The sequence below is a fragment of the Hyperolius riggenbachi genome, chromosome 4, assembly GCF_040937935.1.
Source record: "Hyperolius riggenbachi isolate aHypRig1 chromosome 4, aHypRig1.pri, whole genome shotgun sequence".
NCBI classification, from domain to species: Eukaryota; Metazoa; Chordata; class Amphibia; order Anura; family Hyperoliidae; genus Hyperolius; species Hyperolius riggenbachi.
The window spans coordinates 251,509,110-251,532,782 of NC_090649.1; the positions used below are offsets into that span (position 1 = coordinate 251,509,110).

The window sequence follows — 23,673 nt, forward strand, 5'->3', positions numbered from 1 at the left end:
TTATCACAAAAGTGCATTTATTCCTTCATTTCTGGAAATGTATCATAATTCATAGTACAGTACAGGCAATGTTACTAAATAATTATGCATGCAAACTGCCAATACAGAAACACACTTGTCTGGCTTTCATTTCTGACTTCAACAGGCCTTGTAAAATGATAAAAAGCCATTTAATAAATATATAATACAAATATTTAGTGTCCTTACACATGAACTTTATCTCACTTAAACGCCAGGGTGATTTACCAGTGTTCCTCATGATCATATCACTATAATTGTAGTTTTAGACTTTAAAAAAAAATGTCTATTACAGGAAAACACTGCAGCCTCTGCGGCAGTGTCCTCTGCAGTGTTTAGAATTTTTGATTAAAGTGGATCCGAGATAAACTTTTACTCATTGCATAATTGTGTTCCTTTCATATAGTTTATAGGGCATTCCTCAAGCCAAATAATTTTTTTTGTTTTAATACTCTGATTCCCTATAAACTAAACAAGCCTCACCCACAGCTTCTCCAGAGCGCCTTGGCACTCGGAGCCTTAGTAGCAAGGGCTTATGGGAGCTCAGTCTGGGCAGGAGGAGGAGTAGGTTGCTAGCCAGAGATTTCAGAGGCAGAGTGGAGGAGGGAGGAGGCGAGGGGAGTGAAATTTTCACAGGCTGAGGGCTGGAGATACAGATCAGCTTGCCTGTGTGTACTGTGACAAACAGAACATGGCTGCTCTCGTATCACAGGAAGAAATAATCATATACTATTGAAGCAGTTTGCAGCTAGATTTGCTGTGTAAACTATCTAAACTTTAGATAAGATATATAGACAAGTTACTTGTTATAGTTAGTTTTTCATCTTGGATCCGCTTTAACTACTGCTTAATGTTATCACTGGCAAGCTGTTCTTACAGAAGAAGGTTGGTTGGGTCATGTAACCATTTAATCTGTACCAGTTTCCATTCTTTTCAGTGCAGGTAACATAAGACCTGCTCCTGTGAGAACTGCTCATGCAAACTCTGCATCACTCATTCTTACATTTTTATTGGCTGCGAAGCAGGGAGCTCCATAGAATGCAATGAAAGTTCATGGTGGAGCGGCACTTTAAGGGCTTTCTCATATTGGCAGCTGAAGGCAGTAAATTCACCGCCTGTCAGCTGCTCTCTTGCAGCAGCCGGGTGCTTGTCACTGCTCAGTACGAGAGGTGTACGGGTGCCCCATGGAGTCACATGGGCTCAGACATGGCATATTCCAGTTCCCTGACGCTGGATAACACTGCCGCATGTCAATCGCTGCCATCCGTGGTGTTATAAATGCTGCCATTCAGCTGCAATTTAAATGCACCTAAATGGTGCTTGTGGGTGGCAGACGGGACTATGAAGTGCAAGTAGATATTGGCTGTTTAATTATGAAACTTTGAGAAGTAAGGCAAACATTGTTATTTATAACTGTACAATCTTTATCCTCTTTGGGTTTGTTTTTAAAAGTTACAAAACCTAGACTATAGTTCCTATTTGCCTACGAGCCATCTTTTGAACTACAATATTAGACAATGTATATCTGATGTATTTTACATAATTTCTTGTATGTTTGAGATCATATTAACTATGTTGATATTTTTCTTTATCAATAAATAAGCCTTTGAAAGCAGAGATGAAAAATAGATATTGATATAATAATATATGGTGCCCTTTAGACTGAAAGGGCCTGCATCTAGTTTTTGGAGCTAAAATTGAGGTTTATGTAACTACCTGTTAGATTGAGGCTAGTTTCACATATGCGGCAATGCATTGCAGAGTTTGCAACGGGCTTGCAGTGATTTTGATACTTCCATTGCACAGCATCGCAATAGCGTATAAGTCTTCATCAGGGCCAGACTTACCATAAGGCATTGTAGGCATGTTCCTACAGGCGCCTGAAGATGGAAAGGAGGATCACTCCTCTCCCCTAGTTCCTCCCTTCCTCCTTCCCTATGCAGAGTCCCGAGCATAGGGAAGGAGAGGGAGCTCTCTGCATTCCACTGATGAGATCTGCCTTCAGTCAGGGGCACTCCTTAATACTGAGGGTACCTCTGGCTACCTAATACTAAAACGCACCTGTAGCTACCTATGACTAGCAAGGGAAGTAAGGTAGAAGCAATGATGGCAGGTGGTTTGTAGGTTAATGGAGGGTGGAGTCTAGGGTGCTAGGACATCTGTGCCTATAGGCTCCTGTGAGGTAAATCTTCGCTTGGTCTTCATAGACTTACATTGCCCTCTCAACAAGCTGCGGTGGGGGAGGAGTAGTGCAACTCATGTAGTGTGAAATTATACTTAGTATTACATAGATTTCAATATATCTATATGATAACTTTTTTTTTTTATAAACACTTTGATGAAAACAGACATATCTATGCATTTTTTCTGTTCAAATATAACGTTTTTGTTAAAACTTGTATAAAATCTGTATACTAGAATAATGCAGTTGGGAGCTTTGACTGCGGTAATTGGAGAAAAGTTACACACGGTTGTATCCCAGAAAATGTTCCCCACAAGATATAATGAGAATGCTAAAGGAACCATATACAGTATATGGTTTCAAACAGTCACTGTGTAAGTGATAAATAATAAAGGTGTACTTCAAATTCATGATCAACCCACTCTAAATAAAATAAATACATAAAACAGGCATAATAATTTTAGCTTCTGAAAGCCATGAAGGCACGACTCCATCAAAAAATTTTACGACTCCTAAATACAAAGTTAAAGTCTAATCTAACTATAAAGCCGCGTCTACACGAGGCGATCTGGTGGCTCGATTAGCCGCCGGATCACCTCTTCCGCATCCCCGCGCGTACCCGCCGCGTCCCCGCTCGCCCGAGCGTGCGTCGGATTCGATCCGCCCTCGTCCCTGTGCCGCTTATCTTCCGCTCGATTCCCTGCCATTGTCCCCTCGTGGGGAACGAGCAGGGAATCGGCGGCGGCAACATCGGACCTGACGGATCTTATCAATCGAGCTGCATCAGCGGCTCGATTGATAAGAAACATCGTTCCGTGTAGACGGAGCTTAAGAACCTAACTTCCAACTCCTTTTCGCTCATATGATTATTCCATCTGCCCTTCTGTCAAAGTAATTGCAGTTGAATAAACCCAGGTGACAATACAACATGAAATGGGAACAATTGCGTTACATGGTGACATCACATTCACTACAGACATCTTGAACATGAAGAAAAGCATTCTGCTGCTTACAGTCAATGAAGCTGAACAAATTCCTCAAAGCAAGAAGTCAGTGTGGCACAGTTTCTGTGGGCTCAGGGAAGGGTGGAGTAAAAGATAGTTAACCATTTCAGACACTGTTATAAAGCAGGAATCCTTTCTCTTGTTTATATTACTCATATAGGTGTAACAAATGTATTGAATAGTGGAACTTCTGCTTTAAGGAAAAAAAGGCACTACAGTCTTCTTCCAATCACATAAAATTGCAAGCTATTCTGGAGAATCAGTAGAGCTCGGCTGTAAGCGAGTTGCACCTTCCTGATCGCTGACATGATGGTTTTTGCAGTCGCACTTTGATGAGTTCAGTTTTTGTGCATATTTCTTTAGACAGAATTTTGAAAAGTATTTAAAGATAAGGTACACCAGTTCACACATATTTAGTAGGATACAGAGTGCTGAAGTAAGTACTACAAAATACAGGAAAATCTTTTTCTCAGTAGGCTTGGAGATGTAACAATCCACAAGATTTGGACAAGGCTCCATATCACACTTCACTAGCCTTGGAACACTAAAGCCACCATATAGCTTATAGAAAAGAATAAGGAAGCCAAATTCGAATGCGGTTTTAAAAACAAGGCTGATAATGTAAGTACACCACAAGCCACCGTCCATGCTTCCTGTGTTGTCATACAGTTTCTTGTTATGCCTCTTCTCTCTGTTTTCCCGATATGCTACATGGAGCACCACCAGAAGAGAAGGGGTAGAAACCATTATCAGCTGTAGAGCCCAAAGTCGTACTTGAGAAATAGGAAAGAAATGATCAAAGCAAACGTTCTCGCATCCCGGTTGTCTGATGTTGCACTCAAACTCCTTTTGCTCATCTTTCCAGACATTTTCTGCAGCAACCACATAGACCAAAAGTCGGAATATGAAGACAACTGACAGCCAGATCCTTCCAATGCCAGTTGAGTACTTGTTAACACCACTTAAAATGTCTCTTAAGAAAGACCAACTCATGTCTTTGCGAGAAAGTTTTTCTGTGAATAACATAACAAAGGTTATTTTTACTTGAGGGAAAAATTACAAGACACAGCAGAAACCTTGACTAATTTTAACATATAAGTTTCACAAAAGTGGAATTTCCCTTAACTATAATGGTCCTAAGTAGTACATTATAGGTGACCCCACGTTGATGGAGGAAGGTACTTACAGTTCGTGAGATTAGGAGATCCTTGCTTCCATGTGCTTTAATATTGTCTCAGTATCTGGCAATATGCACTTCGAGCCAGAGCTAATCCAGGTGTAGTACTGGCCTGTTTTCTAGAGTGAAGGAGATGTCACCCACCTTTATCTGAATGGCCTGTGACATCATGTGGCAAGAAAAAGTGGGTGGGATGTATGTCACTTGAGGGGAGGAGGCTAGCTTTACATCTAGATTAGCTCTTTTCAACCAGCCAGGTGGTTTAAATAAGAGCTGAAGTCAAAGCTGGGACAAGGTCCTCCAGCTCCCAAGGCTGAGACACCAAAGTGTGCCCCCCATACCACCCACCCCAGCCGTCACACACTGATTGCTATTAGACTAGGAGGCACTCCCCCCCCCCCCCCCTCCCCACACACACACACACAAACACACTAGGTACATGGCTTGCAGTCACTGCCATGTATGCCCTTTTCTTATTTCTCTCTGCTTCAAACACAATAGGGGAATGATAGCTGAGTGAGTTGTGTGCCCCCTCCTACACTACGCCCTGAGGCTAGTGCCTCTCTCGCCTCTGCCTCAGCCCAGCCCTGGCTGAAGTAATACCTATACAATACTAACAAGGAGATAAGGATAACATAAACCACAATCACCTTCCTTCCTCCCCTACCTGAGGCAACTAAAATGTTACCACTTTTTTGGTCACTACAGGGTCCTTTTAAAGCACACCTAAAGTGAGAGGAATATGAAGGCTTTCATACATATTTCCTTTTAAACAATGCAAATTGTCTGACTGTCCTGCTGATCCACTGATTCTAATACCTTTAGCCATAGACCCTGAACAAGCATGCAGATCAGGTGTTTCTAATTGGAGTCTAAGTGGATTAGCCGCTTGTTTTAGGTGTGTGAATCAGACACTACTGATGCCAAAAAGATCAGCAGGACCGCCACACCTGTATTGTTTGAAAGGAAATACATGTAGCAGCCTCCTCATCCCTTTCACTTCAGGTGTCCTTTAAGAATTTCTTTCTCATGTTTTGAAAACCTTGTTTTATTACCACCTGCCTCTGGCATTTCACATGTCTGCTTTATTGTGAGGTGCTGTGTTTATATTTAAAACAATACAACAGAAAAGGTCATCCTCTATTTGACAATGTCAATGCAAAACTACAAGTTATTTTAGAATATAGCAAAATCACAGTACTGTAATATAATTTTGAATAAACTTCATAATGAATGTTATACAGGCTGCCATTGCTGACTTGTTAAAGGGAACCTGCGTTGAGAGGGATATGGAGGGTGCCATATTTATTTCCTTTTAAACAATACCAGTTTCCTTACAGTCCTGCTGATCCTCTGCCTCTAATACTTTTAGCCATAGACCCTAAACAAGCATGCAGCAGGTCAGATACTCACACTCAGGTTTCAATGGATTAGCCGTATGCTTGTTCCAGGGTTTTGACTCAGACACTTCTTATGCCAGAAGATAAACAGGGCTGCCAGGCAAATGGAATTGCTTACAAGGAAATAAATATGGCAGCCTCCATTTCCCTCTCACTTTGTGTTCCCTTTCATGCCTCTTGTCTAACTGTCATCCCTGCTTACCATTATCTAAGTGTGCAAGCTATGTATACTGATTCTATCGCCCATGTTCTTAATGCCTGAGTGTAAGTCCAAATTGCATGGAACCAAAATGTCAGCATGACAGCCATGTGGTTTTGTCATTTTTTTTTGTAGAAGGAAACAAAAGCAGTACTAACTTATTACAGCTGGCTGTAGACATTAGGTCGCAGTTTGATTTGTAGGTGAGGTGTGACTGTAGAAATATCTTTTATTTCCATAGACAAGGGTGTTAACTCACACTGTTAGTTTGTGTTTTTGTGTACATCTATGGGAACAACAATGTCAACACATTTGGCACCACTCCAATCCCAAATTACACAGTAGCAGGCCCCAAAACACAAGACTGAAAACTAGTTTCTACAAGGATGGTCAGGTGACCGCTCAAATTTATTAGTGCTTTAGAATGGGACTTAAAGGGAACTTAAACTGAGAAGGATATGGTTTTTTCCTCTAAAAATAATACCAGTTTCCTGACTCTCCTGCTGTTCCTGTGTCTCTACTACTTTTAGCCACAGCCCCGCAACAAGCATGCAGATCAGGTGCTCTGACTCAAGTCAGACTGGATTAGCTGCATGCTTGTTTCAGGTCTGTGATTCAGCTACTTCTTTGGTCAATGAGATCAGCAGGACTGCCAAGCATCTGGTATTGTTTATAAGGAAACATCCATATCCCTCTCAGTTAAGGTTCCCTTTAAGGCAACAAAAAAAGTTTTAGTTTTGAAGAAAGGCAATAGGCTTCTGGACCTCTTGCAGGTTTGTTACTCTCTCTGTATTCCTGTTGGATGGCTTAACCTTAAAGGAGTTATCAGGGATTTGTATGTAAAATAAGGGCTACTTACCCGGGGCTTCGTCCAGCCCCAAGCTCCTAGCATGTCCCTCGCCGCAGCTCTGCCGTTCGCCGCCGATGCCTCTCGGTCCCCGGCGATGACGTCAGGCCGTCCTGGAGGTCGGCCTGTATGCGCCTGCGAGAGTGGTGCTGTCAATCACCGCCACGTGGACCGGAGCGTACAGTGCAGGCACAGAATTACTGCACCTGTGCAGTAGTTCTGTGCAGAACTACTGCGCCTGTGCAGTACGCTCCGGTCCATGTGGCGGTGATTGACATCGCCACTCGCACAGGCCGACCTCCAGGACGGCCTGACGTCATCGCCGGGGACCGCAGAGCTGCGGCGAGGGACATGCTGGGAGCTTGTGGCTGGACGAAGCCCGGGTAAGTAGCCCTTATTTTACATACAAATCCATGATAACTCCTTTAAAAAAAATCTGTAACTAAAAAAAGTTCCCCTGGAGGGTACTCACCTTGGGTGGGGGAAGCCTCCAGATCCTATGGTGGCTTCCCCCTTCCTCCTCCAGCTTTTTAAGCTCTACCTGTAACACCTAGTTACAGTTCTGTACAGTGTTGCGTAATATACTGTATTATTGCTTCATAAATAGAAAGTAATTATTCATCTGTACTTCCTGCTGAGGGGATCGTAGTCATCTGGATAAGCCAAAGTGAAGAAATTAGGAAAGGAAAGACTCTGGATGCTATAGAGCTTTGGGAATTTGTATAAACGATTCATCCAACACCAATCCACTCCCAACTACACAAACATACATTCAAATTATGGCTCAGAGTGACCTGGGTTAAAATTAGTAGGAAGAGGAAGCAGAACCTGGCTGCACCCGAGTCCAAACTCAATGAGCCAAATAGTAATACACAAAATGATATAAAAATATAAATTCATTTATTGATATACTTTTAAAACATGTTTGTAAAACATACAAGTGAGGTCTGAGTATCTGGGCAGCTGAGGGGGAAAGAACAAATGTTATAACATATGACTGCTTAACATAAGCTATCAGCATATGAATCACCACTAATTCGACAAGCATAAACCGTGGAGGAAAAAGAAGAGTCCTTGATGACCTTATGAAAAAGCAAAATGGTGGCATGTAAAGATGAAGCCAGATAGTCTGATGTTAGCATTCCAGGTTCCTGTCCATAAGCAGGCAACCATAATACAGAAGTGAGTTCAAAAGAGTTGTATTTATGTACACCGTTCAAGTATAATGGACACCATCAATAACAAACTGGCTTGTCCCGTGTTGTATTCATGTCTGGCGCTTAGCCTGGCAGGGGGGCGGGCAGAGCCGAACGTGTTCTCCGGCTCTTTTGTCCCTTCCCCTCTGACGCCAGGCTACCACCCGGAACAGCGCGGGGCGCATTGGGCATGCGCGCTGGCGTCAGTTCCGGGCGGACGGACCACGCTGAGGCGCAGAAGCCGCGCCCACGGCAGTGATGCGGGCTGGGCCTCGGCGTAGACGCCATTTAAGGCGCATGGAGACAGCTTCTGGCATACCTACCTGAGGGTCTGTGTCCTGATGAGCCGAATAATTCGGCGAAACCGGTAGACAAGGTCTGGGCAGCTGAGAGGTTGGTTTGCTACTGCCAATAACTGGTCACCATTCCGCTCTACATCTACCTCATGGAGGACATTCACTACCTAAGAGAGGAAACGTAACCATACCTTCAATGCACATTGAGGCCTTGGTTTTGCCTCATATTGGGACTGCATATCTCTTACTCATATTGAGCCCTGCTGACTATCTTGATCCTATGGATGCAACTACTCTTTCATGATGCAAGGAGATCCTGCTATATATGTTGTGAAGCACCACGTGGATATTGTTGTATCATTATTCTGTCACTGCCGCCTACCATCACTACTGTACAGTTGCCTGCTTCTGGACAGGAACGACAAGCCAGTTTGTTATTGATGGTGTCCATTATACTTGAACGGTGTACATAAATACAACTCTTTTGAACTCACTTCTGTATTATGGTTGCCTGCTTATGGACAGGAACCTGGAATGCTAACATCAGACTATCTGGCTTCATCTTTACATGCCGCGCTTTGGTCACCTACATGCTCATTATGTTTAGCCTGTGAATAGGAATTTTGAAAGCTAGTATTATATCAAGCTGCATCACTGATCTTCTTGCATTCTGTGGACTTGCAGTTGCCTGCTGGAAGACAGGAACTGTCATCTAATCAAAAATTATCCTTTGCATCTCTACACTTTTTTGGAAAATCTCAGTGTGGTTGCCTGCTTGCAGACAGGAACTATAAGATAGTTGCACACCATTTTGCTTTTTCATAAGGTCATCAAGGACTCTTCTTTTTCCTCCACGGTTTATGCTTGTCGAATTAGTGGTGATTCATATGCTGATAGCTTATGTTAAGCAGTCATATGTTATAACATTTGTTCTTTCCCCCTCAGCTGCCCAGATACTCAGACCTCACTTGTATGTTTTACAAACATGTTTTAAAAGTATATCAATAAATGAATTTATATTTTTATATCATTTTGTGTATTACTATTTGGCTCATTGAGTTTGGACTCGGGTGCAGCCAGGTTCTGCTTCCTCTTCCTGCTATAGAGCTTTCCCAGTCCTCTCATGGTGTGCTTTTTCCTGCACTGACAACCCTGGAGCAGGTTTTCAACCAATTAGTCATACGCCTTCTGAGCATGCTCTTGGATCCTTCTGGATCCTTCCGAGGGCTCCTGGAGGTGGCAAGTTTTGACTGGAGACAGACGAGGGCATCATGAAAGGCCTGGGAATCTCTAGAATCCAGCGCCACAGAGAACTTTTTTTTCCTCTTTTTTAATTCACTTCACATTTGCCTTAATTCTCTCCTACTGTAACCAAATATTTGGGCTCAGTTCCAATAATCTTCTCAAATCATCCTATGGCATATACTGTTATTTGCAGCTAAGTACAAAAATACATTTATTTTTAGTTTAGCAAAAAAGTGAGCTTTCTACAAACCTATATAAGTATATAGTATTTTTTTTGCAACATATTATAGTGCCATAAGACAATCTATTTTAACTGTTTTAATGTACATATAGCAGCGGCGTCGCTAGCCCTATTTTAGGGGGGCCTGTGCCCCCAACATGTCCGCGGGTGCCCTCAACCTTTGCAGGGGTGCCCGCTGCTCCCCTCGGCTGCTGCTGCCCCCCACCCCCGCTGGCCGCCGCTGACAGCATCAGACCTCAATCAGCCGGCGACCACTAGTGTGGGCGCTAGGACCTAGCAGACACCGCACTGATATGTGGAAGTGATATCACTTCCGCATATAGAGCGTGGTGCGTTTGTGCGCCCGCTCTAACTGGTCGGGTCGCCGGCTGATGCTGAGGTCTGATGCTGCTGCTGGGAGGTGCGAGGCACCTGTCACTACCTAACTTGGGGTCCCTGTCACTACCTAACCTTGGGGGTGCCTGTCACTGACTACCTAAACTGGGGGTCGCCTGTCACTCACTACCTAACCTGGGGGGCACCTGTCACTCACTACCTAACCTGGGGGTCCCTGTCACTCACTACCTAACCTGAGGGTCCCTGTCACTCACTACCTAACCTGGGGGGTCCCTGTCACTCACTACCTAACCTGGGGGTCGCCTGTCACTCACTACCTAACCTGGGGGGTCCCTGTCACTCACTACCTAACCTGGGGGTCCCTGTCACTCACTACCTAACCTGGGGGGTGCCTGTCACTCACTACCTAATCTGGGGTCGCCTGTCACTCACTACCTAACCTGGGGGGCGCCTGTCACTCACTACCTAACCTGGGGGTCACCTGTCACTCACTACCTAACCTGGCGGTCACCTGTCACTCACTACCTAACCTGTGGGTCCCTGTCACTCACTACCTAACCTGGGGGTCCTAACCTGGGGGTCCCTGTCACTCAATACCTAACCTGGGGAGTCCCTGTCACTCACTACCTAACCTGGGGGTCGCCTGTCACTCACTACCTAACCTGGGGGGCGTCTGTCACTCACTACCTAACCTGGGGGTCCCTGTCACTCACTACCTAACCTGGGGGTCCCTGTCACTCACTACCTAAACTGGGGGACACCTGGCGTAGTAACAGGGGGCACCTGTTACTACCTAAACTATCCAGGCCAGGCAGGCCAGCATCACCACCAGCCAACCAGCCCACAATCACTGTCAAAAAGGCCACAGCATCACCACCAGTCAGGCCAGTATTTACTTCAACCAGCCAAGCACAGCCCAGCATTACCGCCAGCCAGGTCACAGCATCACCGCCAGCCAACCCAGCCACAGCATCGGCCACAGCATCACCGCCAGCCAACCCGGCCACAGCATCACCACCAGCCAACCCAGCCACAGCATCTGCCGCAGCATCACCACCAGCCAACCCGGCCACAGCATCACCGCCAGCCAGGCGACAGCATCACTGCCAGGCCTTTTAGCCCACACATCATCCCCAATCCAGCCAAAAACAGTATTGCCAGGCACAGCAGCCAGAGAATTCAGAAGCCAGAAGAGAGGTGCCTACTATAGTAAGGGGGCATTCTGCCTAGCTATGTGAAGTGCTGTTTATGTGCCTCATGATTGCTGAATTTGTCTTGTTGGGGGCCTCATGATTTGTTGGGGGCCTCAAGATTGCTGAATTTGTCTTGTTGGGGGCCTCATGATTTGTTGGGGGCCTCAAGATTTTTGAATCTGTCTTGTTGGGGGCCTTACGATTGCTGAATTTGTCATGTTGAGGGCCTCATGATTGCTGAATTTGTCTTGTTGGGGGGCCTCATGATTACTGAATTTGTGTTGATAGGGGGCCTCATGATTGCTGAATTTGTCTTGTTGGGGGTCACATGATTGCTAACTGCGAGACTATTGGAAAAGCTGAATCATGATCATATGAGACATTAGCATTAAACCTACTTTTTTAGCTTTTTAAAACAGAAAATAAAACTGGGAGGTTCTAAAAATGGATGAAATTGTTTATCTTCACAGTTTATTTTCAACTTGGATTTTCCATAATGTTCATGTATGAGTTAAAACGTTTGTACAGTATTTAGTTTAAATTGCTGTTGCCACTTTGCGATAGATAAGTGACTTTTGGGTTGCAGTTTGGGCACTCGGCCTCCAAAAAATTCGCCACCACTGTCCGAATCTAATCCTAATCTAATGCCCCACCATTGCTAAATTCATGTAAATTTGTCTCCACCCGTGACTACACCCACATTCTGGTCCATGGCCGCACAATGTAACCCTCATATTTTTCGGTGCACTAGCTGCAGTGTGCTGATCTCTGCTGCCTACAGTATGTACAGTATAAGCTGTTCTCTAGTACCTGCACTGTGTGCTGATCTACCTCCAGTGTGTACAGTATAAAGTGTTACTCTGTGCCTTTACTGATTGTAAACCAGCTGTATTGTATGCTGATCCCTGCTACTTTCAGTATGTACAGTATTATGCTGGGTACACACTATGAGATTTTATGGTCGATTTACTGTCAGATCGATTATTTCCAACATGTTTGATTTGCTTTCCGATCGATTTCCGAGAATTTTCCAATCGATTTCCGATAACTTTAATAGGAAATATATTGGAAAATGCTCGGAAATCGATCGGAAAGCAAATCGAACATGTTGGAAATAATCGATCTGACAGTAAATCGACCATAAAATCTCATTGTGTGTACCCAGCATTAGCTGTAAAGCCTGGTACACACATACAATTTAGATTAGCCAATTTTAGCTCTGTTCATTAAATTCATTGTCTGTTGGTCCACTTACTGCATGGGGAAGGTACAATTGGTCAGTGATTGACCAATCAAAATTGTATGTGCGTATACATCTTTGATCTATGCTTATACTGATTGTAAATTATCTAAATAAAGGACAGGGGGCTCCATCCCATATTTCGATGGGCAGGCCCGTTATCTGTAGCTTACACCGCTGCTAAGTTCATGTACATTTGGCCCCACCCAAGGCCACGCCCACTCACTGCATGGCCACCCCCATTTTTTTTGCCACGGCGCACACACCCCACCTAGTGCCCACAGGTGCCCCCGATCTCCAAGGACCCTAGGAACGCCCCTGACATACAGGAATTGATGCTTGCTATAAAATTTTACTATCAGATTGATCCCTCTCACATCAAATATGATCTGCGAGGGATAGAATCATTCCACACACTGTACACAAGTTTTCAATGGATTTCAGCTTCAAAACTATTGAAAATCTGTGGAACTGTAAAATGCCTGCTGGGCCCATCAGGTCTCCCCATGTGACGTTTACCTCCCAGGACTGAGCAGCGTGTTGGGAGCGGAAGTAACTCTCACCTGTCCGCCAGAATGCCTCCCCCCTTTGTCTACTCTCCTACCTGTGTCTTCTCTCCAGGGTGCCTGTGCACTAAAGGCTGAGAACTAGAGGTCCGGCATGTCAAAGCACGTGGTTTTGGCTCAGAGCACCGAAGCTGGGCACTGCACTGTGATTCGGCTCACCCTGAGCCCAACTCACCAGTGGCATACCTATATGTACGCCAGCATGTATCCCGCCAGGCCTCTAGTATTTGGTCTCTAGCAATTGGTCCATGAGACAGGTGTCCTAGAAGAGAAAACACAGGCATGAAGAGAAGACACCGGACACGGAGGCATGCCGGCAGGCAGGTGAGGGTTAGCTCTGCTACCAATACTGCACATCAGTTGTCCCTAAATCCAATGCAGATACTGCTATGCTACATACCCGCCACCTATCAACCAATATCTTCTGTCCTGTGCAAACAACTGATTTGATAGATTTCTGCCAAAAAGTAATTTACATCATTGCTATCTGCTGGATATCGATGGGAAAAATTGATAAGTGTATGGCTACTTGTACAGTAGGAATGGGCAATGAGAGACTGATAATTGTGAGCTGATGCAACTTGTATGGTTATTTTATGCAAATTAATTCAGTTTGAAAATGCACCAACCAAATGCTGCACAAGTTTGATTGGTAGGAATGGTCCATGAGATGCAAATATTTAGTTGATGCAGATTTTATGCTTACTTTTATACAAATGTAAGCAGCTTGATAATGGACTAATGGAATAAAGCTGTTGGGGGATTTGATTGGTCCAATTGTAAGCTAGGGATCACCAGTTGCGTGTGGTCATGGAGAGAATCCAAAGACATAACAACAAAAGTTCTTTAGGTGGTACCTTTAATGACTAACTGTATACGTTTTTCTGCAAACTTTTAAAACTTTGTTTCTTCTTCAGCCATATTTCAGAACTGGTTCAGAACCATAACTGTATGGTTCTGAACCAGTTCTGAAACATGCCTAAAGAAGAATTTTAAAGTTTCGAAAGCTTGCAGAAAAATCTTAGTGGTTAGCGCTCTCGTCTTGCAGCGCTGGGTCCCTGGTTCGAATCCCAGCCACGTCAACCACTGTAAGGAGTTTGTATGTTCTCCCCGTGTCTGGTGGGTTTCCTCCAGGCACTCTGGTTTCCTCCCACATATCAAAAACATACCGATAAGTTAATTGGCTTCTCCATAAATTGGCCCTAGACTATGATACATGCACTACACGATACATACATAGACATATGACTATGGTAGGGACTAGATTGTGAGCTCCTCTGAGGGACAGTTAGTGACAAGACAATATATACTCTGTACAGCACTGCGTAATATGTCGGCGCTATATAAATACCTTAAATAAATCAATGTCTTCGGTAGAGATGGCCCGAACGGTTCGCCTACGAACTTCGGTGGTTCGCGTTTGCTGTAAACCGCGAACTATATACGATTTCGACCCACCCCCTATACTACATCATTAGGGTCAACTTTGACCCTTTACATCACAGTCAGCAGACACAGGGAAGCCAATCAGGCTACACTCCCTCCTGGAGCCCCCCCCCCCCCCCCCCCTTATAAAACGCAGGCAGAGTCAGCCATTTCACTCACTCGTGTGGCTGCAGTAATTAGAGAAGGGAGAGAACCTGGCTGCTGACATAGGGAAAGCTTAGTTAAGCTCTTGTGTTAGGCTTGTTAGGTTGCTCCTTCTTGCTGATCTTATTGCTAAAAAGCACTCATCCTCAACAGCTCTTTTGAGAACTAATGTTGTTCTTGTGATCTATTTTTTTTTGTGTGTGTGTCCCACAGACACTTGTGTTGCATATACAGCCCTGTCAGTCAGTCGCAGCTGCTGGTGGGACCTTGGCCCCTTGGTAATTCTACTGTGCCACTGCCAGGCCCAACACATTCAGTGACTACCTGTGTGTGTGATAGCTGCACATTTGTAATACCAGTCACTGCATACCCACCTGTTCAGTGCACCTACCTACCTACGTGACCGCAAGCAGTGTTATATACCAGTCACTGCACCTGCTGACGGTACCTGTGTGTGTGACAGCTGCACATTTGTAATACAAATCACTGCATACCCACCTGTTCAGTGCACCTACGTACCTAAGTGAGCGCACGCAGTGTTATATACTTGTCAGTCACTGCACCTGTTCACGGTACCTGTGTGTGTGACAGCTGCAAATTTGCAATACTAGTCATTGCATAATTGTTCACAGTACCTGTCTGACCACACGCTGTGTAATATACCAGTCCGTGCATACCTGTTAACTGCACCTGTGTGACAGCTGCACATTGTATTGTAATACCAGTCACTGCATACCTTTTACTGCACCTGTGTGACTGCACATTGTATTAGTCAAGCCAGTGAATACCTTTCACTTCACCCCCCCCCCCGATATGGACAAAACAACAGGCAAAGGCAGAGCCAGAGGCAGACCCAGAGGCAGGCCACCCGACAGGTCTGTTCGAGGTCGTGCTGACGTGATTTCGTGCGGCCCTGACCCAAAGTTTAGTGCTCAGAAGAAGGCACCTCCCATCAACTCCCAAGATTGTCAGGGCGTGGTTGACTATTTAACACAGAACACCTCATCTTCCGCAGCCACCAGCGCTATTACAAGCACCACATCCGCTGCATTTGACACTTCGCAGGAGTTATTTGGAGGGGAATTAACTGATTCACAGACATTATTGTTACAACAAGATGAAGGCGCTAAGCAAGTTACACCACCTCATATGTCTGAGTTAGGCGACACTATGGACGTTACGTGTGAGGAGGATGATGAAGTACCTGCTGTTGGTGCAGTTTATGAGGTGTCTGAGGCAAGCGAAGCTGAGGTGGATGAATATGATGATACAGATGCCACGTGGGATCCTAAGAGACAAGATGACCAAGGGGACAGTTTAGAGGGGGAGTCAGAGACGAATAGGAGGAGACAAGTTGCTGAAAGAAGCAGAGGGAGCTCGTCTTCAGAAACAGCTGGTGGCAGTGTCCAGCGCCTGGTATCGCCACCTATGGAAGGCCAGCCAACATGCCCTTTAATGTCATCTGTTCTCTCTGCCGCCAAAAATTGAGCCGTGGAAAAGCCAACAGCCGCGTAGGGACAACTGCCTTACAAAGGCACATGGAGAAAAGGCACAAACTGCAATGGGAATAGCACCAGAGGAAAAGCAGCACACAAAAGCAAAGCCACCCTCCTTCAGGTGCATCATCTTCAGCCACTTTTTCCCTTGCACCTTCACAATCACAGCCGCCTTCCTCCACTCCGCCTTTCACCTTGAGCAGTTCCTGCTCCGCTGCACACAGCAGCAGCCAGGTGTCCATGAGGGAAATCTTTGAGCGGAAGAAGCCGATGTCTGCCAGTCACCCCCTTGCCCGGCGTCTGACAGCTGGCTTGGTGGAACTGTTAGCTTGCCAGCTGTTACCATACCAGCTGGTGGACTCTGAGGCCTTCCGAAAATTTGTGGCCATTGGGACACCGCAGTGGGAGATACCAGGCCACAATTATTTCTCAAAAAAGGTGATACCCAAACTGTACCGTGAAGTTGAAGGGCAAGTGGTGTCATCTCTGGCACACAGCATTGGGTCAAGGGTCCATCTGACCACGGATGCCTTGTCTGCCAAACACGGTCAGGGCAGGTACATTACTTACACAGTCCATTGGGTCAACCTGGTGACCGCTGGCAAGCAGGGAGTAAAAGGCTGTACAGCGGACCTAGTTGTGACACCTCCACGACTGGCAGGCAGGCCTGCTGCCACCTCCTCTACACCTGCTATATCCTCTTCGCTGTCGTCCTCCTCCTTTGGCTGAGTGGCAGTTCAACTCTACTGGTGCTGCGATCTCCTCTCCAGCTACACAGCCCCAGCTCCCCAGGGCCTATGCTTCATGCCAGGTACGACGGTGTCACGCCATCTTAGACATGTCTTGCCTCAAAGCGGAGAATCACACTGGAGCAACTCTCCTGGTTGCTCTTAACAAACAGGTGGATCAGTGGCTGACCCCACACCAACTGGAGATCGGCAACATGGTGTGTGACAACGGCAGCAATCTCATTTAAGCTTTGTATTTGGGAAAGTTGACACATGTACCCTGCATGGCACATGTGCTGAATCAAATAATTCAGAGATTTGTGTCTAAGTACCCAGGCTTACAGAATGTCCTGAAGCAGTCCAGGAAGGTGTGTGGGCATTTCAGGCGGTCTTACACAGCCATGGCACGCTTTGCTGATATTCAGCGGAGAAACAACTTGCCGGTGAGATGCTTGATTTGCGATAGCCCGACTTGCTGGAATTCAACGCTCCTGATGTTCAACCGCCTGCTACAACAGGAGAAAGCCATCAAACAGTATCTCTACAACTACAGTCAAAGGACATGCTCTGGGGAGATGGGGATGTTCTGGCCGAAGTACTGGACACTCATGCAAAATGCCTGCAGGCTCATGCGGCCGTTTGAGGAGGTGACAAACCTGGTGAGTCGCAGTGAAGGCGCCATCAGCGACTTGATCCCATATGCTTTCTTCCTGGAGCGTGCCATGCGTAGAGTGGTGGATCAAGCTGTGGAGGAGTGTGAACAGGAACAGGAGGAAGAGTGGTGAGATCAATTCTCATCAGAACCAGATTTTCCTCAACACCTCACCTGTGGCAGCACAGAGGGGGGAGGAGGAAGAGTCGTGTGGGGAAGAGGAGTCAGATGAGGAAGATGTTTTTTTGAGGAGGAGAGGGAAGAACAATCGCAGCATGCGTCACAGAGGGCTTGTGCTGCTCAACTTTCCTGTGTATTGTTCATGGCTGGGGGGAGGAGGAGAACTTATCTGACATCACTGAGGAAGAGCAAGAGGAGATGGATAGTACGTCTGCATCCAACTTTGTGCAGATGGTGTCGTTCATGCTGTCTAGCCTGTTGAGGGACCCCGTATGAAAAAACTCAAGGGGAATGAGCTGTACTGGGTGGCCACGCTACTAGACCCTCGGTATAGGCACAAAGTGGCGGACATTCTTTAGTCCAACGCTTCGCCTTAGCCCTTCCGGGATCCACCCTTAGCCAACGCCTCAACCGGCAGGTAGCCGACTACCTGGCCTTAAGTGTGGATGTAGACACTGTGAGCAGAGATGATCCCTTGGACTACTGGGTGCGCAGGCTTGACCTGTGGCCAGAGCTGTCCCAATTTGCCATCCAACTTCTGTCTTGCCCTGCCTCAAGCGTCCTGTCAGAAAGGACCTTCAGCGCAGCTGGAGACATTGTCACTGAGAAGAGAAGTCGCCTAAGTCACAAAAGTGTTCAGTACCTCACTTTTATCAAAATGAATGAGGCATGGATCCCGGAGGGCTACTGCCCGCTCGAAGACTAAGTCAGTCCCCACACACAGCATCTCTGCCTGCACGCCGTGTGACTGCCTGCCCCATTACTAAGTCGCTCCCCACACAGCATCTCTGCCTGCAGGCCACTTAACTGCCTTCTCTGCCACCCCAATCAGGGTCCAGAACTACAGGCGGATTCCTGAATTTTAACGGTGCGTGTACATGCCTGCCTAATTTTTCTGGCTGCACTACAGCTGCAACAACAAAACAAAAGGCATGTACATGAGTCAATTCTCCTTCGTGATCGTTACCGTGCCGCGGTGAAGAGGCTTGCATATCACAATGCAGCAATGACCGCCGGCTATATGAGTGTCTTGGCACACCCAAGATAATAAGGTTGTTGCTTCATTGTGGACAGACCAAATTCGATCAGCTGGACAGTCACTGTCATTGAGCTAGCTCAGCCCGGCGACCATATGGGCTGGAAAGCCGCCACCGCCTGCACTCTCGTCATGGTGCGCACCAGTCCAGCACGGCCGTCACTACACAAACTGCTGTGTGCGGTGCGTTACACAGTGAGTTTGGTGTGTCAGTGTGAAGCAGTACAATAATTACACTACCTGATTGATGTATACACATGCAAGATGTTATAAAGCACTTTAGGCCTCCAATTTAGCATGCAATGCGATTTCTGCCCTTAAAACGCTGCTGTGCGTCAAATCCAGATTTTTCCCCGGGACTTTTGGCGTGTATCCCACTCCTCCATGCAAAAACTCAGATGTTAGACCTCTGGAAACATCTTTTCCATCACTTTTGTGGCCAGCATAAATGTTTCTAATCTTCGAAGTTCGCCTCCCCATTGAAGTCTATTGCGGTTTGTGGAAGTTCGTGCGAACCAAACTTTTTGCAGAGGTTCGTGTTCGAGGTTCGCGAACCGAAAATCGGAGGTTCGAGCCATCTCTAGTCGTCGGAAGCTAGGGATGGTCACTCAGAGATGCAAATAATTCTAAGCTGATGCCGAATGAAGCTACATTTTATGAAAATGTATGCAGCTTAAAATGGGCCAATCGCATAAAGCAAAGATGGGATTCGATTGGTCCGTTTCCAAGCTGCAGAAATTACATCAAAATTAGTATAATTCTGTATCGACTCGGAATTGTATGCGTATCTCATTGACTATCCCATTTCAAGCTGTGTAAACATTAACACAAAATATGCATCGTTAGAATAATTTATTAAAATCTTTATTAAATTATGTATTCATTATTTATTAAAAATCTCATTGACCATTACTATTAATTGATCCATTTCCATACTGCATAAATGTGCATAAAATTACCAAATTAAAAAATGACATTGTCTTTGTAGTATTGCCACCTCATTGATGATCTCTATCGTACAGTTATTAATTTTTCATAAAAAAATATCTGTAAAAAAAACTCTATGGTGAGCAGGGCTCTCTCTTTCAAGGCTAATCTATTCTAAGGAGAGAACAACAATGCAAGGTAATAAAACTAGTTCACAATTTGTTGTTTGGTGATTGGCATAACAGATCACTAAACTGCAACATGTGGAAGCAGTACTTAGGCTACTTACACACCAAGACTTTGCGTTTTAGGGGACGTTATGGTCGCATAACGTGCCCCTAACGCAACGTATGGTGGTGTTGAAGTTGGACGTCCGATTGAGCTGCGTTATGCAGCTCTTAAAGCAGACGCTCCAGGTTAGTGATAGGAAGTCCGGATCTTTTTAAGGATTCGGATCATTTGAATCGGATCATTGAAAAGATCCGGATCTTTGAACCGAATCATTTGAATCATTTTACTGGGGAAGCAGACTGGGTGAAATGACTAGCAGGACAGGACTTTCCCCTTCCAGACATCCACTGTGAACCGAATCTTTCATTGTGATGATCCGGATGATTCAACTCACAAAAAAGATCCGGATCAAATGAACGATTCAGTCCTACCACGAGTCTCTGCAGTGCAGTGAATATTAATTAGCCATGTGGCTGGCTGCAGAGGAGGAGGGGAGACCTCCTCCTCCAACATTACTGAGCATGTGCAAGCAGTCTAACGCTGCTTAGCCCAGTATATCGTACAGCATGCAGCACTTTGTTTAAATGTGTTGCGTTACTATGTAACGCAACGTGGGCACTGTGAACAGCACAATTGACTTTACAGTGCTGTGAGTTAGGCTGTGTTACTGGCTGCTGTAACGTGGGACTTTAACGTCCCACTGTGAAACCAGCCTTAAACTAGATTTTTGATGATCTCTAGTGATTGTTTCTAATGCCAAAAATCATGTATGGAGCTATAGTGCACTTGTATGAAATGTTTATATTTATCTCTGCATATATAATATGCTATCAGGTTGTCCCCACTGATTATACAGGGTTAAATTGCCTCTTATTCATTCTCATATCTGTGTTGAACTACTGATAACATTTGCAAACATGGAGTATAAAGCCTTCTATACACTCAAGATAATCTTTGCCCAAGACGGTCCTTTGGCACCATTTCTGATGAGAATTTAGCAAGTGTACAGCTGCTCCCCAATGCTGTTTAGCGATTTTACGAACAAGCACATCGTTTCCTACATACCTCACCCACCAGAAGCCACTCTCTTGTGCAATAACAATAACAATAATATTTTTATAGCGCTTTTCTCTCTGGGGACTCAAAGCACTGTGATCCTGCGTTATGCAGTGTCAAAGGCTCGGGAAAAGAGGTGGGTTTTTAGCTTTTTTCTTAAAGCTGTCCAAAGAAGGAGCCTCTCGCACTGACTGTGGAAGCGAGTTCCATAGAGGGGCTGCATAAGAAAAAGCCCGAGCACCAACTGTTAAGTGTATCCTGGGAATAACCAGATGTGTACTGCCCTGTTCTCTCTGTTGCCCTCTCCATTGAGTAGTACATTGAAAGACCAGGCCATATGTCCAATAAATGATCTAGGAGAGCTTACCTTGTTTCCCACTTTTTTTTCTATATATATAATTGTGCACTGTCATTGTACATTTGTTAACATTCAGTAATTAACTTGGGGGAAATGAATCCTATTGTAGTTCATACCAACAAAATACAAAGCCAACAACTCGTGACACATCTGCCATGTCTAAAAACACATTTTCTGAGCAAAATATACATTTCAGTTTACATGAAAACAGACACTTTTTCCTCTGGACGTGTTCCCCTGAGGGACTTTGACCTCTTCAGCCATTCTAGTGAGGATGCTACCTTCAGTGGCTTTGCAATTAAAAAAAAGGCAAAAATGGCTGCCCATGGTCTTTCACGTTAATCAATTAAAGTATTAAAATGTATCCTTTTTTTTTCTATAAATCCAAGAATGTGTCATTTAAAAGCCACTTGGATGAATTTGGACACTCTTCTCTAGAGATTAGTTACACTTATGAATTACAACCTTTATAGTCTTTAACCGTTTCTGGCTAAGAAAACCAGACTAACCTGCTGTTTAAATTACAATAGTAGTGCCTTATAGTACCATAGTATAGTAAGTCATCCATAAACTAATTGTTCAACATTCCTTCATGTCTTACAAATAAGCTAGAGAAAGTGAGGAAGACCTGGTGGTAATCTACATTAGCATCACAGCATAGAGATGCCAGTGTGAAGATACATCTTCATACACATCATGCGTTCCACTAGATTCAGACACACTAAAAATATCTACAATAAGCAAGTTTAAATACACCTACCTGCAATGCGACTGAAGTGAAGATATAATGCCTACAGCCTCTACATGCTACATTAAAAATTTATACTGATACTGTGTCCTTTGAGCCGCTTTCCTTGTGCGTGTTCCAGAGCAACCAGTCACTAAGGCGAGTCAAACGAGTGTAACCTGATCACTTGTTTTGTGTATTAGTCACCTCTGTGTAGTATGTAAGCATAAAAGAAAGGAGGCTGGATCATCATCAGTATCCTGGGCTCCACTGCTTGCATAAAAGCAGTAGTCAGTACATTCTGTTCATCTACACTACAATAAATACAAACATATTACAAATATATTAATTAATAGAAGATAACGCAATCTGGTGAATTGTGATGTCACAACCACTGAAAATATATTAAAGAAAGTGGTTCTATTGAACTTATGAGCAAATTCAAAATGCATTTGGCCCTTTTAAAATAAACCTGAAGTGAAAATGAGCTAATGAAACAAGAAATTGTAGTAATTGTATCTGTAGAACTAATCCCAAATAGAACCCCATCATTTTTATTTATGTTCTAATGGGAGAAAAAAAAGATATCTGAGCCATGTTTAACATTACACTTAAAGGACTACTATCATGAAAAATGTTAAAATGTTAAATACATGTAAACACACAACACAAACATTTCTCCCAGAGTAACATGCATTATACATGATTTTTTTTCCTGTTTCAGTCACTTACAGTAGGTATTAGTTCATCTCCTAATGCAGTATTTCTCAAACCTGTCCTTGTGACTCCACAATGGTGCATGTTTTGCAGGAAGCCTCACCTATGCACAGGTGGGGTAATTAGTGCCTCAGCTACATGGAATCCACCTAGGTGAGACACCAATTACACCACCTGTGCATACGTGAGGTTGCCTGCAAAACATGCACCATTGGGGAGTCACGAGGACAGGTTGGAGAAACACTGTCCTAATGGATGATTTTCTTTACTCACTGGAAAGGATCTATACAAAGGTGCTGGCCAGCCTTCCTCATTTAATTTTCAAGCTAGTTTAGCAGATGGACTGAGCAGCTGCCATTCAGTAAGTGCTCTTGGAAAAAAACATTCACAATAGTGGTCCTTTAAATTACTGCTGTTCATTCAGCTCCCAAAAGGAGAAATTGTCATTCTGAACCTACCTTTTGTCTCCATTCTGCTGTCAGAAGCATTTGCAAAATGTTCCATGGCTTCCAGATAGCAGTAGAGTTGCCACTGAATTATCTGACTGCAGAAATGATGCACTGCAAGGATAAAAAGTGAACACAGGCAAGTCCTAAGACGTATTGGTACACTTTAAAAATGGTTACTCCAGAAGAGAGTTATCCATGTTATAACCTACGGTTGCTTTATGGAGCACGTATCAGATGGCATGAGTCACGTACACAGAAATTTTAAATTTTAAATTAAAAAGCTACAGCACATCTTCTGGGACTTTCCACTGGTGAAAAAAGTTAATGCATTACAAGGTATCAGTTACAATACAGTGGTAAAGTAAACTTTAAGTGACATAAGCTTC

At 44.6% G+C, this 23,673-nt stretch overlaps 1 protein-coding gene across 2 annotated transcripts; it reads right to left on the reverse strand.

Moving 5' to 3' along the window:
• On the reverse strand, positions 1 to 23,334 carry GJB7 (gap junction protein beta 7). 2 transcript variants are annotated; one of them, XM_068231127.1, is made up of 2 exons: positions 23,297 to 23,334; positions 1 to 4,217 (listed from the first exon to the last, which is right to left on the reverse strand). In XM_068231127.1, the coding sequence occupies exons 1-2, from the start codon at positions 23,307 to 23,309 to the stop codon at positions 3,451 to 3,453; spliced, it is 780 nt and encodes a 259-aa protein (XP_068087228.1). In that variant the 5' UTR covers positions 23,310 to 23,334; the 3' UTR covers positions 1 to 3,450. The 2 variants fall into 2 exon arrangements, with proteins under 2 accessions (XP_068087228.1, XP_068087229.1); XM_068231128.1 differs by lacking the exon at positions 23,297 to 23,334 and adding an exon at positions 22,155 to 22,279.
• Positions 23,335 to 23,673: the final 339 nt, after the last annotated feature.